This window comes from Periophthalmus magnuspinnatus, chromosome 24, assembly GCF_009829125.3.
Source record: "Periophthalmus magnuspinnatus isolate fPerMag1 chromosome 24, fPerMag1.2.pri, whole genome shotgun sequence".
Lineage (NCBI taxonomy): Eukaryota > Metazoa > Chordata > Actinopteri > Gobiiformes > Gobiidae > Periophthalmus > Periophthalmus magnuspinnatus.
In genome coordinates this window covers 741,333-756,950 of record NC_047149.1, presented here as the reverse complement: position 1 = coordinate 756,950, position 15,618 = coordinate 741,333, and the positions used below count along the sequence as shown (strand labels likewise).

At 39.6% G+C, this 15,618-nt stretch overlaps 1 protein-coding gene across 1 annotated transcript in view; it reads left to right on the top strand.

The window, feature by feature from the left end:
* Positions 1-2,432: 2,432 nt before the first annotated feature.
* Positions 2,433-15,618, top strand: part of ezrb (ezrin b) — a 37,524-nt gene continuing 24,338 nt past the window's right edge. The window contains exon 1 of the mRNA XM_033990960.2: positions 2,433-2,584. Within this exon, the coding sequence (XP_033846851.1) occupies positions 2,573-2,584 (12 nt within the window). The 5' untranslated portion in view covers positions 2,433-2,572. The remainder of the gene's footprint in view (positions 2,585-15,618) is intronic.

The window sequence follows — 15,618 nt, the reverse complement described above, 5'->3', positions numbered from 1 at the left end:
CAACAGGTGTCTCTGAGATTAGGATGGAGAAGCGCACGGACAGAGGGGCTGAAGCGCCGCTAAAGATGTACCTGAACAAGTGTTGTGTCTATATATGGCGCTCTTAGGTTTGTCCAGAGACACAGTGGAAGAACTGGTTTGTTGGATGACAGTTCCTGCCGCTGTGGGCGTGGAGCCGCGCCAGAAGTGCGTAAAAAGCGGTTATTATTTCTTCACAGGAAAATATAAGGAATTGACGTCCATTATTAAAAACATGAAGTCATATTGCGCTTTTAGTCAGTCAGTGGTAATTGTTCTGCAGAGGGCAAAGACTCTCAGTAAAGTGGCTGTGGGTGTGGGTTTGTTTGCAGATAAAGGCGTATGTGGAGAGTCTGAGACAGTGGAGGGTGTAGCACAGGGTGAGGTGCCGTTTCTAACCTGCTGCACGTCTGTGGATGGTGACTGGATCCAAGCAACAGCGCGAGCCTTATAAACATACAGCACTTCCTCTCTGGGATTTCAGCTTAAAATAGTTTTAATTTATTTACTGTCAAAATATGGATACCCGGATATCAATCAAAGTATCTGAACAAGATATCCTTTTCATTTGAACAAGGATGGAACAAGATGATTTTGGCTGTTTAATTATAGAATACTCTCGAGCAATATCAGAACTAGTATAAGATGACAGGATTATATGAAAGAAACTACTATAAAACAGACAAAAACTACATTCTAAATAGTCTAAAAGTGTTTTTAAATTTTTGGTACTGCATCAAAATCAATATGGAGTATCAAGCTTTTCACTTTAAAATGTTAGTATTGTGACAACACTAGTAGCCACAGCTGCCCAGTGGTACAAATACCTACATGTGGCTGCCCATAGCCGTGTGCAGGATAAGCCCGGATCTGGTCAAATCCGATGGAACATGGTGCACCCTTATTACACGGAGGGATCGGAAAGCTCATGAGATACAACTGAGTAGGTCGCTGGGAGCAACAACAATGGCTGTGACAGTGGCCTTAGATTATGTGAAAGAGCCCACCTGAGAGCAGTGAACACAGCAGTGAACACAGCAGTGAACACAGCAGTGAACACAGCAGTGAACACAGCAGTGAACACAGCAGTGAACACAGCAGTGAACACAGCAGTGAACACAGCAGTGAACACGCAGGTGACTGATCTGAGTCCTGCTGTGATCAGAAATGTGCTCGGCTGCTGCATCCTCCTCCCATCTCCTCAAAGTGCAGGTCTGCTTTAGATCTGTACAAAGTCAAGTCCAATATAGACGTCTATTAGTACATGAATAACATAGCTCTTTGCACAACTTTTGCTAGTTGTTGGCATTACCCTGATGACAAAACTCCGCTCTGCTGTCTGAAAGCTGTGAAAAGTGCTTATAAACTCATTGGGGTGAATAATTAGGTTCTTTGTTAAAGGGCCCATATTACGCTGTTTTCTGATCCATGTTATAATGTTGTTTCCTCATCACAAACAGACATGGATGTTTTCTTAAACTGAAAACACTCTGTTCTACCTTATGATGTCATCATGTGGTAATATAGGAAGTGCTCCACTGTGTTTTTAAACTCTGTACACCTTCACTAGAATCATTTGGATGATCAGCCCTGGAATTGCCAATTTCTACTAAACTAAAGGTAAAAGGAACTTGAAAACTACCACTTGATGACATCGCAAGGTGCAACAGAGCATTCTGAGCTTTGGCGATGTAGACAAACTAATAATAAAAGATTGCTCAAACATGTGTGAATGAAACAAAACACAACTTCAGGTCTGTTTTTGAGGAGATGATAACATTATAACATGGATTAAAGCTCACAACAGTCCATTCTGTGTAATATAGAACCTGTATGGTCCAGTAAATATTTTTATTGATTAACTAAATAATTTTTACATCCCTGCCCAAATATGATGTATCTTGCTGCTTTTACACATCTCTATCAATTTTTCTAACACATTCACAAGTTTGATAGCCAACCTTCTACTGCTGCAAGATTAATCACAATTGAGTCAAAATGGGAATTTGAATCAAAATCGCAATTTGAATCGATGCAGTTATCAAACTGCTAATGTTGCTGTTTTTTAAGTACCATCATTTACTCCACAAACAACAAAATGATTCTGCACCCTGTAGTTAAGCTCTGTAGAAACATCTTCTTGTATTAGTTTGTCAGTTCATTTTTTTCTCAATTCTTCTGGTTTAAAATGCAAACTTTGAACAAAACCCTATGATTAAAACAGATCACAAATCTAATCACAATCACAATACTTGTCAGAAACATCACAATTAGATCTTTTCCCCCCCAAATCATTCAGACCTACAGCCTTCTCTTTTTCAGTTTGGGCTTTTATTTTGAAGGCGCCCTGCTCTCTCTTCTGGTTTGCTCTTGCTCAGTCAGTGGTGATTCATCCCAGTGACTCCTCTTGTGGTTGACTTTAAGTGCAGGCGCAGTGGCTGAAACTCGTTTCTCTTCTTTATGTGAGCACAGGAGGAGCAGAGAACGCACCGCTCTCACCTCACCCGAAACTCCACCGCTCCCCAACCACAGCCAGGGCCAGGACAAATACAAAATGCCCAAACCCGTAAGTCCACTTAAGTCCATCTCCTTTCTTAAAATGTTCAATTCTTGTGTGTGTGTGTGTATGTTTTAAATAGATCTACTTTTTGTGTATGTGATTTAATTCAGATTATAATTATAAGTCATTTCTTCTGTTAAAATCATCACAGAAGTTCAAAATCAGAGATAGTCAATATGTGTGAGAAACAGCAATGTTTATAAAACAGAAGATGTGAGTAAATATTATGAAATTTTGTATTTAGGGATCTTTGGAACAGTCTCTTCTACTGTAAAAAAAAAGCATAACACTGAGCAGTCATGAACCTTAAGTTTTAATTTGTTTGCCATTGAACATCAGTTACTGTACGTGTGGGGGTTGTCAAAAGTATTGAAATTGAAAACTAGATAGTCATTTGGGCAGGTATTGATACTAAAAAAGTCCTATTCACAGGACAGAAACAAACCTCTCTGTATGTTTCACAAGTACAAGACACATAGACTAGTATTCACCCATGAACCTACTGCACACTGAGGGATTACACACATATAACACACATGCCAACATAAAAGAAAGTCATATTATTTCAAAACTGAAACTTATTATCATTGTGGTATTGAAATCGATATTGAGTATCAAGTTTCCTTAATATTGAAATTTTAGTATTGTTCCAACACAAGTTGTATGAATAATAACTGCTTTCAAAATGACATTTTGACAGTGAGGATAGGCTTGAAAAGCATAGAACTTCAGACTACACCTTTTTGGCTTCCTGCATGTCAAATATGATTGTTTATTGAATAATATACCGATGACCCAAATAAACTAAATGAATCAAAGCATACACTGGCGTTGTCATGATACTAAAACTTCAAACTCAATGTTGATACTAAGGAATACTCTCAATAATGATTCCGATACCACGATGATAATAAAAAAGACTATTTTGATGATAGAATGTGATTTTCCACATTAAAACTGTGTAATCCCTGAGTGTCCAGTAGATTCATAGTGGTGCATGGGTTTATACTAGTCTATATGTCTTATACTTGTGAAAGATACAACTCAGATAAGGTTCATTTCTGTCCAGTGAATGTGACTTTTTTAGTAGTGATATCTCAATGAGTATCTAGGACTGATTAGTATCTCCTACTTTTGACAACCCTAGTAGATTCTGTCAAATATTAGACAAGAAGATAATAACTATGGAGATAAGCCACTATGATTTTTCCAAACTAGCTATATACACTGAACATTACAAAAAGTAAGCTAAATATTACTTCATTTCCCCTTCTGTTCTCTTCTGTTCTCCTCTGCTCTCTTATGTTCTCCACTGTTCTCCTCTGTTCTCTGCCCTCTTCTGTTCTCCTCTGTTCTCCTGTGCTCCCCTCCGCTCTGCTCTGTTCTCCTCTGCTCTCTTCTGTTCTCCTCTGTTCTCTGCTCTCCTCTGTTCTCTGTTCCCCTCTGCCCTCCTCTGTTCTCCTCTGTTTCCCTCTGCTCTCCTCTGTTCTCCTCTGTTCTCCTGTGCTCCCCTCTGCCCTCCTCTGTTCTCTTATGTTTACCTCTGTTCTCCTTTTGTTCTCCTCTGCTCTGTTCTCCTCTGTTCTCCTGTGTTCCTCTCTGCTCTCCTCTGTTCTCCTCTGTTTCCCTCTGCTCTCTGTTCTCCTTTGTTCTCCTCTGCTCTCCTCTGTTCTCTTCTGTTTCCCCCGTTCTCCTCTGTTTCCCTCTGTTCTCCTTTGTTCTCCTCTGCTCTGCTTGTTCTCCGCTGTTCTCCTCTGTTTCCCTCTGCTCTCCTCTGTTCTCCTTTGTTCTCCTCTGTTCTCTTCTGTTTCCCCCTGTTCCCCTCTGCCCTCCTCTGTTCCCCTCTGCCCTCCTCTGTTCCCCTCTGCCCTCCTCTGTTCCCCTCTGCCCTCCTCTGTTCTCCTCTGTTCCTCTCTGCCCTCCTCTGTTCCCCTCTGGTCTCCTCTGTTCTCCTCTGTTCCTCTCTGCCCTCCTCTGTTCCCCTCTGGTCTCCTCTGTTCTCCTCTGTTCCCCTCTGGTCTCCTCTGTTCTCCTCTGTTCTCCTTTGTTCTCCTCTGTTTCCCTCTGTTCTCCTCCATTTCCTTCTTTGACAGATTCTTCAGAGCAGTGATTTAGCCTGTCTCATTACACAACTACAGCACTTCTTATAATTTTATATTGTGCCTCCATTTTGAAGCTTTTTTTTTGCAATTTTCTCCCAGTAAATGGATTTTCCCAATAAAGTTAGGCTTAGATGATTAGGTTAGGCTATAACTTTCTAAAATGCCAATTAGTGGGTTTTGCCACAAAACATCCAAAAGGTAAATGAACCAGATCACCTATAGACTAGACCCAAGAACTCACTGTGTTCCAAAAAAAATCAGCTTCCATCCATCCATTTTCTTCCGCTTATCTGGGGCTGGGTTCGCGGGGGCAGCAGTCTAAGCAGGGACTCCCAGATTTCCCTTACTCCAGACACGTCCTCCAGCTCCTCCAGTGGCACCTCAAGGGGTTCCCAGGCCAGCCGAGAGACATAATCCCTCCAGCGTATCCTGGGTCTTACCTGGGGCCTCCTTCCGGTGGGACATGCCCAGATGCTCCCTATGGAGGCGTCCAGGAGACATACTGAACAGATGCCCGAGCCACTTCAGCTGGCTACTCTTGAAGTGTAGCAGCAGCTCTACTGTGAGCTCCTCCCGTGTGACCAAGCTACTCACCTTATCTCTGAGGAAGCACCCAGCCACCCTGTGGAGGAAGCCCATTTCGGCTGCATGTATCCATGATCTTGTCTTTCGGTCATTACCAAAACCTCATGACCATAGGTCCCTCACTTGTGAACAAAGAACTGAGATACTTGAACTCCTCCTTTCATTTTAAATGCCTCCTATCTGTATTAAATAATACTGACCTAAAGAATATTGTGATGTCATCTGAAAGCCTACAGTAGGTTGTTTTTATGTTAAATTCCAGATGGAGGGCAGGTGACTGTATAAGTCTGTGGGAGATTCACTGTTTCAACTGGAAACATGGCACCACTTTGTGAACATATTGTGGAAAAAAATATCTTTTGATAATTTGTGCTGATAGAGAAGATAGTGAACTTTGTATCAGTTTTTGTTTCATGTGAATAGGCCCAGTAATTATAGAGATATTAATGATGTACCAAACAAATCTACATCTGACAGAACAGATTCTACTGTATAATTCTCAAGGCTTTATGAATAAGGCTTAAGGAAGGATACTCTTAATAATATCACCATTAATGTGTTATTTATAATGTATTATTTAGCTTTAACATGTGTGAAATATCTGTGTTGATATTTCACACATGCTTTGTAAGACCTTACATCTCTGGTGCAGGTGCATAGGTGATTCCCTGTGTGATCTAAAAACATGCACATTTTGCTAAAGGAGAAGCAGGTGATGCCACGAGGCCTTGTTACAGATCTGTGGAGAGGTGATCACAGATTTGTAATTGAATAAATGCATGATATATACTTCACATGCATTTTTATGGTAGAGGGTCTGCCACCTCCTGTCTGTTATTGCTTAGCCTGGTGTTAGGTGTTTTAATTGCACTAAAAATACAAATGTCCTTTCACCAAAACCTACAAGTGACTTTAAAATATCCCATTGACAGAAAATCATCTCAAAGTCAATCTTGAATTGAGAATTCTGTGTGGCCAGAGAAGTTATACATTTGTAATTGCCTCTTGCCCTTTAAGAGGCAACATTGTATCTTTTTCTGTTTTCTGCTGTTTTCTGCTCATGTTTATTCCAAGGAGATGGATTTGGTTTGCCTACAGTGTTCCACAGTGTGGCATTTCACTTAGCATGTCTTTATTTCCTTGTAGGTGTTTTTATTGGTCAGAAATACCTTGGAAAAACATACAATCTTACTATGTTGCCCCTCCATAGATCTGACCTGGAAATTACAGGCAGTAGCACTGAGTTGAACTGATGATTGTGTAAATTAATTTTTGGCCCTTGATAACTTTATGGTTGCAAGGTAAAAGTTATGGAATTACCTCTACATAAATGTTTGCTGCTGCATGTGCAACCACAAAGTAAACAGAAGCTTCATCAAAACTGTCAAACTATAGGAAGGTCCAAAACGTAAAGGGGGTATTATGCAAAATAGATTTTTTTTTTTTTTTTTTTTTTTTTAAGCTTTTCTCTCATCAAAAACATGCCTGAAGAGGATTTAGATGTCATTCATTTCAATCTCTCTCAGTCCCTATTCAAACCGTACTTGAGGTTAAGATGTAAGGTTCTGTGTAATGCTCTGCCCACAAGCCTACCTCACTATGCTCCCACATGACCATTCTCTATACAGAAGCATGATACAACAACAACTTGAGCTGAGGTGATGTGCAGTATGTTCGTTAGTGAGATGCAGCTGATTGTGTTGCTGTGAGGGGGGAGTAACTTTGTGTGGGGATCAAAGAGAGGGGGACTCAAAGCGTCAAAAATGAAAGTGAAATTTACAAAACATGTTAATATATTATTTTCTGCGAATATAGCATTTTCAAAAAAATTTTTAACTATTTTTGAAAACAATTTGAACTGTGTTTAGTGAAATGAGTAGGTTTATGGACTTTCATCCAGATGTTAATGTCACAAGCAGTAAGTAAGTCTACTCCATGAGTCCATCAGTGATCATTTTTTTTTGTTCATTCAAGTAAAGCTGAAGACACAAGATGTGAGGAAAATGGATTGACTTGCCAAAGGACACTAAGGCAGTATTCACAAGCCAGAGCTGGGATTGTACCCCCAGCATTTGTATTGGTAGGATTCTTCTGACTGCACACTGCAGTTCCTCCAGGGAACAATAAAATGCAGTATCCAGTTCAAAGGATTCCTATTGTCCGGAGGAAAGTACATGCTAAAGCTCCAAGTACACAATGGCCTGTGTTTGTCTGTTTGCTGTTATCTGTACCTTTATGGTGCGACGTAGCGACTCCTTGGAGTTAAATATTCAATGGTGTTCAGTGTTAAACCATCAGGACTCATTCTCACAACTTCCACGTGAGTTCCTTCAAACCACAGGTCTGGATCACATGCAGCTATTAAATTGCGTTCTCAACAGAGTTAGATGTCATAATCTTAGATGGAGAACAGATATGCAGCTGGGTTTCAGATCAACACATCACAACATTCTATAGGCCAATACAGTTTTAATACAAATGTAAATTTAGTTTTAATACAAATGTAAATTGAATATTGTTAAAATTTCTGTTGTAGTAAAGCACCTTTTTGGTCATTAATGGAAATGATCAGGTTCACCATTTGTGACTTTACCATTTAGATATTTCATGGCAAAGTACAATGTCATCAATGGAAAATGGTTCCCCCATCTGGGAGTATGCCATCACCACTATCTAGAATCTGAAAACCACCAGTTAATGGGTTTCAGTTTCTTAATTAATGGTTACGTTTTTAAGACTTTTGACCACCTAAAGATGTATTTAGTTTTGATTTGTTAAGTGCTATGGCAATGGCATTCACTTTTCATCACTTTAAAACCCATAGGTATAACTCCCTTCATAAAGAAATAACCAAACATTTTAACAAATTGCCACTTGACACCAACTAATTGGAATTAGATCCACAAATTTACAATGCTAATCTTTTAACTTCAAGTCCTTTCAACTGGCAACATGTCTTTGGGGCTCAGTAATTGACACCATTTTCTGAAACCACTTTTCATTCATGCTGATGATGAGATGTTTAACCAGATCAAAACATCCACCATCGGGCAGTCAAAACTGCAAATTTTTGTTTTATATGTTGCCCATGTATGTTTGAGTAATCTAGCGATCTCTGCTGGGTCCTGCTCAAACCCTCCTTACAGCACAAGCCTTATGCCTCTTGTACAAGCCTACAGAACTCATGCACTCAAGCTACATAATCCCACACAACAATTTTCCATAAATATATATAAAAGCCTGATACAAAGCAATACACTACAACTTGACAAATCTGATGTGATGTGCAGTAGTTCATTAGAAGGATGCAGCTGATTGTGTTGTGATAGTGCTCTGACTGGGGAGTAACTTAGCACAGAGAGCAAAGAGAGGGGGAATCAAAAATGAAACTGAAACTAGTAGTACCAACAATAAAAGGTGACATGGTGATCTAAATTTGTTAAGTGTGTATGTGTTAGCTGTTAAGTGTTAAGTGTAATACTCCCTTTTAAAAACAGAGAATAGAACGCTGTAATGTAACATGAATACAATCAATGCTTAGGTGCTTGATTTTAGAGTGATGAAACATTAGGACTGTTGCCATAGCTATTAACAATTCAAGACATATTTTATCTATTCAATCTTTTGAATAAAAAAAAAAAGTCCTTAAAAAGTTGCATATACAGGAGGCTGAGGCACATGAATAGCTTGAGAATCATGATTTCAGATGCAGACAGGGGCTGATATAACTCTACGGAAGACTGATTGTTTTGTAAAATGTGGCATGTTAAAGGAGACGTATAAGCCAAAGTAATGTCAGGCCTTTTATCATGTCATGTTTGTTTTTCCGTTGGAGACTGTCTGCGTTTGTACATTCAATGCAATGGATAGGAGATGAGCGATGTGTCTACTGCTTTTCAATCACTTCCGCCAATACTCGGGGGGGTGGGGAGGGGGACAAAAAACAAAAAACATTTCTGTACATTATGGTGCCATTTGATATGAGGTATGTGAAATCAATTTTGAGACTATAGGGACTGCACAATTCTCTTAAATGTAGGATTTGCAAATGATGTACTGATTATATAATATAAAGATCCACAATGAATACTTGATTTAAGTCTGATTATTGGCTGAAATGTTAGTGTAACTTTAACTAATGTAGATACCCTACATTTACTGCATTTGCTGTGTAGGCTGTAGACCTAGCTAAAAGAGCATTAAATCACTTTTCTGGTGGAGCATCTTCCACCTGCTGTTTCATTGAGGCTGTTCCAGCACATGCCATTTAACTATCTCCATCAATCAGTGACTTATTTGTCCCAGAGGGGCAATTTAAAAACTTTGAGCAGTAAAATACAACAATAATAAAAAGTTCAAATTAAAGTCTCAGCTGAACAGATTCTGTGTCAGAGCAGTTTAAGGTGAGTAATAGTCCTCAGGACAAAGATATCCCTCCTCTTTGTCCTGCAGCATCATAGCCACCTCCAGCGGATCCAGGTGAACTCTGGAGGAAAGCCTTTTCTAAGCCTCACTCTCACCCTGCTCGGTTGTTTTGGTCAGTGTTGATATGGGACATTCCCTCTGGAATGTCTTCTGCCATACAGTGGCTTGCAATAGTATTCATCCCCCTGGAATCTTTTCGAATTTTGTCACAAAGGCAATTATACATAATTTCCAGATTTAAAAAAGAGTACAAAACTACAAAGTGCAGCGTGCAAAAGTATTCAGCCTCCCTAAGTCAGTACTTTGTGGAACTGCCTTTTGCTGCAATTACAGCTGCAAGTCTTTTGGGGTATGTCTCCACCAGCTTTGCACACCTACAGACTGAAATTTTTGCCCATTCTTCCTGGCAAAACAGTTCAAGCTCAGTCAGATTCGATGGAGACCGTTTGTGAACTGCAGTTTTCAGATCTTGCCACAGATTCCCAATTTGATTTAGGTCCAGACTTTGACTGGGCCATTCTAACACATGAATATGTTTTTCTTTAAACCATTCCATTGTCACTTTTATGTTTAGGACCGTTGTCCTGCTGGAAGGTGAACCTCTGCCCCAGTCTCAAGTCTTTTGCAGACTCCAACAGGTTTTCTTCCAATATTGCACTGTATTTAGCTCCATCCATCTTCCCATCAACTCTGACCAGCTTCCCTGTTCCAGCTGAAGAAAAGCCCAGCATCATGCTGTGGGGGGCTGTGATTTTCCACTGTGTTTGACTGTGGGGATGGTGTGTTCAGAGTGATGTGCAGTGTTAGTTTTCCTCCACACGTAGCATTTTGCTTTTAGGCCAAAAAATGATTTTGGTCTCATCAGACCAGAGCACCTTCTGCCACATGTTTGCTGTGTCCTCCAAATGACTTCAAGCGAGCTGTAAATGAGACTTCTTATGGATGGTTTTCAACAATGGCTTTCTTCTTGCCACTCACTTGTGCGCTACACCAGATTTGTGTAGTGTACGACTAATAGTTGTCCTGTGAACAGATTCCCCCACTTGAGCTGTGGATCTCCAGCCTCCTGGCTGCATCTCTGATGAGTGTCTTCTTGTTTGTTCTGTAAGTTTTGGTGGACGGCCATGTCTGGGTAGGTTTGCAGTTGTGCCATACTCTTTCCATTTCTGGATGATGGATTGAACAGTGCTCCTTGAGATGTTCAACATTTGGGAAATCTTTTTAGATCCAAGCTCTGCTTTAAACTTCACCATAACATTTTCTCTGACCTGTTTGGTGTGCTCCTTTGACTTCATTTTGTGGTTTGCTCCCCAACACTCTCTTAACAAACTTGTGTGGCCTTCACAGCACAGCTGCATTTATACTGAGACAAGATTACACACAGGTTGACTCTTTTTAGTCATTAGGTCAACATTCAGTCTTTTCCAAAATGTTTTTAAATTAGTGGTTGTGACGTGACAATATGTGAAAAGTTCCATGGGAATGAATACTTGCCACTGCATTTGATGTAGAAAGTCATTGCATTGTGGTAAAAAATCTGTAGTATTTTAGAGATGATTAGCATAGTGACGTCCACGAAGGGTTGCCATAGATACAGGAAAAACAAACTGCTCAAATCTTACAATCCAATAGTCTTTGGACTGCACATACTGCACTTCTTGGTTGGTCAAAGTTTTAACTTGACATTTTGGAATTTTAAGATAAAACGAGCAGCCAACCACAACCATGGCAACCACAGAATCCCATAGAGAGAAAGTGGCACCACCCGGCCAAGGTATACACAGGCTCACCTGTAATTGGATAAACACAAGGGAGATAAGTTACTACCCTAATGTGAGCAGACACGCAGGTAGGGTTGTAGGCCTGTAGTCATTTAGTCCATTAACCAGTCTTAGTCCAGTGGTTCTTAACCTTTTCTGTCTCGCGTACCCCCTAAGCCTTGTCTCACACTTAATACTACCTATTAATGGTACTGGTGTTTCTTTAGTAATTATAAATCTGTTTAGTAGTACACTGCCAATTATTACTATAATATTTTCTTGTTTTAATATTTATGGCAGAATTATTATACAAAAGAATTATTAAGGATATAAAATGTTCAACAAAGAATATTTCACATTCAGTTACCAACACAATATCAATGCAACCTTTTTTTTTTTTTTTTATCTGAAATCTTTTCAAGTACCCACTGGCAAGTGCTCGGACCCCATACCCCTGGTTGGGAAACACTGTTTTAGTCAATCAAAATTTGCATTAGTCGACTAATCATTTTATTTAGAGTTTAAGGATTCATTAGAAACAACAGCAGATAGGAGAATGTATGGCGTGGGTTAGCTGATTTGGGAGCATAGACAGTATATATAAATGGACATCGCTAACCTGCTAGCCACAGCATTCCAAACAGGAAGTGATCATGGGTGCGCTTCCAGCTCCATCAACTCCAGTTCTTTTTATTACAAAACTGTTTCCCCTTTCTTTGTAACTGCTGCTGTCAGGTTTGTCCTTTTAGTATTAAAAGTTTGTATTAACGCTCTACATGATCCTGGCATTTTTATTTCGCTATTGTGTCTGGAAATCAAGATATGAACATTAATAACAGATAAATCAGGTGCCTTCTTAGCCTGATTTGTCAGAATCAGATCCACTGATCCATAGGTTGGCGGTGCTTGAAGGTAGAAAAGCGCTATAGAAAAATGTGACCATTTACCATTCTTTCCCCGAGGTCGCTCTTGCCAATGTTAGCAAAAGGTTTGAATGACAGTGCTGCTAAACCAGTGGTTTGGATGGCAAGGAGTATTACCTTCCACAGCCTCGCTCCACATTGGCTCTTTGGTTGCTATGATACTCATGGTCGGAATTCTAAATATGTAACTTAGTGCCAAATTGGCCCCATAACTGCTAACCTCAATGAGCTGCATTTAACTGGAGCTGAACTCTGTGGATGACGTCACACTCTCTTAGTACTCTTGTTCATACGTTCTATGTTTGGGGGTTAATCTATATTTTAAAACATAAATACATCATTTCAAGCTGTAGTCTTGTGAGAGCTGGTTTGGTACATGGACAGTTGAAACTACACAGAATGTGACCACAAAACAGCAATTGAAATGAACTTTACAGCATGACAAGTGTTTTCCATAGATTTCGCTCCAAGCCAGCAGCCTGTACTGCCTGGACTGTCTTTGTTGCCTGATTCTTATACTTCAAACCAATATGGAGAAATTGAGGACAGAGTTGACGTCAATTGCGGCCATTGTCATGAGTGCTGTAGTTATTCTGCTGGTGCATGATTGTGAAATTATGTATTAATCACTGGGGCGGCTCCACGTTTGTAAACATGAAAGCCTCTCCCTTTCTGTGCTTTGAACAGTGATTCACACAGACATAATAGGTTTGGGTTCCATGGGAGTGAATGGATGTCGTTGGGCTCTGGAGATAAGCCAGAGCAGGTAATCACTGTTGCCATAAGTGTGCAAGAAGGTTTTCATTTAAGAACACAGGACTTATCAATCATAGTTTTACATACACAAAGTAGCAGTTTGTGAGAAAAGTTGACAAAAAACTGCAAGCAGTGATAAAGGGCCTTCACAACCCTTGCGACCGCAGAAGGAAACGCTACAGTGGCAGAGCTGCATATCAACCTTAGCTTGAAATGTGATTCATTATTTACAGTGTGATGTTGGGGATAAATGTTTATGGCCCATTGTAACTTTGCAGGTAGCGCTGGAGAGATATTTTTAAAGATAGAATTTTAATCCACACATCATTTTGTCCAGCTCATCAAAATACACAGACGCTACATTGGGTTTGTCTGAATGTTTGCAAAAGTTACCAGAATTTTGTGCTTTCAAAATGGCAGCTTCATTAAGAGCTCGTTATGATCCCATTCCTGACACCTATGTAAATTCTTTAACAACTTTTGATCCCAGATATGTCCTGATGATGCTGCCTCAGTTTGGAGTCTGTTGGATAAAAACCCTAGGACAGGTTTGTTAAAATATGAGAGATAGATTTTGGACGTCTGTATAATTAGACTCAAACTGGCCGCCTTCACATCAGTGTTAGGGTGTGGTCCCCATAGACTTTTTTGCTCAGGGTCACATGAAGAGTGTGTGTTCCAAACTTAATTAGTCTACGACAAAAATTTTCTGCCCCATTACAACTTTGCAGGGGGCGCTGGAGAGCTATTTTTAAAGATAGAAGTGTAAGTAGCATATCATTATGTCTAAGCCATTAAAATACACAAACACCACATTGGGAAGTTTGAATCTGAACTTTACTTTCAAAATGGTCGGTCATAACGGCTCGTTATGACTACACCCTGAGACTTCCATCCATCCATCAAAAAATAAACAAAAAAACAAAAAAAAAACCCAAAAAAGCAAACAAACTCCTACAACAAGTTTGTTAAAGTACGAGGTCTAGATTTTGTACATCTGCGTATTTTGATTCAAAATGTTGGGGATAGGGTGTAGTTTGTGCTCACTGTCACATAAACAATGAGTGTACCAAATTTCATTGGATAATTACAAACTATTTTTTGTCACTTCCCATTGACTTTTTTGAGGTGTGGCTGTGCGAATGTGGATGTAGACAGGGCGTGGTCTTCATTGGCATTTTTGCTCACAATTCTATCAAGAGTTTGTGTACCAAAATTTATCCATCCCATTGTAACTTTGCAGGGGGCACTGGAGAGACATTTTTAAAGATACAAGTTTAATTCACACATCATTTTGTCCAGATCATCAAAATACGCAAACACTACATTGGGTCCAGATCTGACAATTGTTGCAAGACTTACAGGGATTTTGAAGCTTGCAAAGTGGCCGCTTCGTTAAGAGACGTCTCAGATTTGACCCAAGATGGTTGACATCCTGTGTGGTTTAGGGCGGGGCCATAATATACTTTTTTTGGCTATCTCGACTATTCTATTCTATGAACCTGCCAAGTTTTGTGTGCCCACAATGAAAAAATAGCCTCCCTCCAATCTTGCAGTGTATTTTAGGGCGCCACTGAGCCATCCTGCAACATAGATTCTTGGCAGCGTTATGTAATAATATTGATCTTTTTTTTCTTCTTCCATTTTTTATACCTAAACGATAACATTTAGGATGATGGGACTTTGTCACAATGTTCCCCATTATGAAGAGCCTCTCTGTAAATTATTTCACAAGTCAAATAAATTGGCTTTTATGAATTTTTTATTTTTTTTATTTATTTAACCTTTATTTAACCAGGAAGGTCCCATTGAGATTAAAAACCTCTTTTTCAAGGGAGTCCTGGCCAAGAGGCAGCACATTACAAAAACAAGTACATACAAACAAACAATGTTAAAATTGCATAGGTCATGAAAAACAGTTGCACATAATCGAGGCAGTCTGTAAGGCTTTGAGCTTTGTTCATAATCAAACTTGAAGGGGGTGGGGGGTGGGGGGGTCTATAGAGCCATCTTAAAAGATAGAGCCCTAATTTGCATGTTATTATGTCCAGCTCAGAAATGTGCACACACGGTTCATTATCTGACAATGTTTCTGAAAGATATATATATATATTTTTAATTTTTCCAAAAATTGACATTTTGATGAAAAATCAATTGATATACTTTTATTGCACATGGGTTTTGTGTCTATTGGCCAAGTTTGAAGTGTTTTTGATGAAAAATGTTGGAAGAGATGTTAAAAGACAGGTCGTGTTGGGGCTCTGTTACAAGAGGTAGCTCTGATTTCTGACATAACGTGTGTTTCTTGCAACGCTCCTTCATGTGATTTCATGGTTTAGTTTTCAGTAGACCTTGTTTCTGTGTAGACTCTGCACACCTGACTGGGTGACAGGTGCAACAGAGGCGAAGTACTTGGTCTGAAAAGTTAAGAAAACTCTTTCTCACTCTTGATGCACTTTTATTCTCACAACGTTTTGGTTAGTCTGACC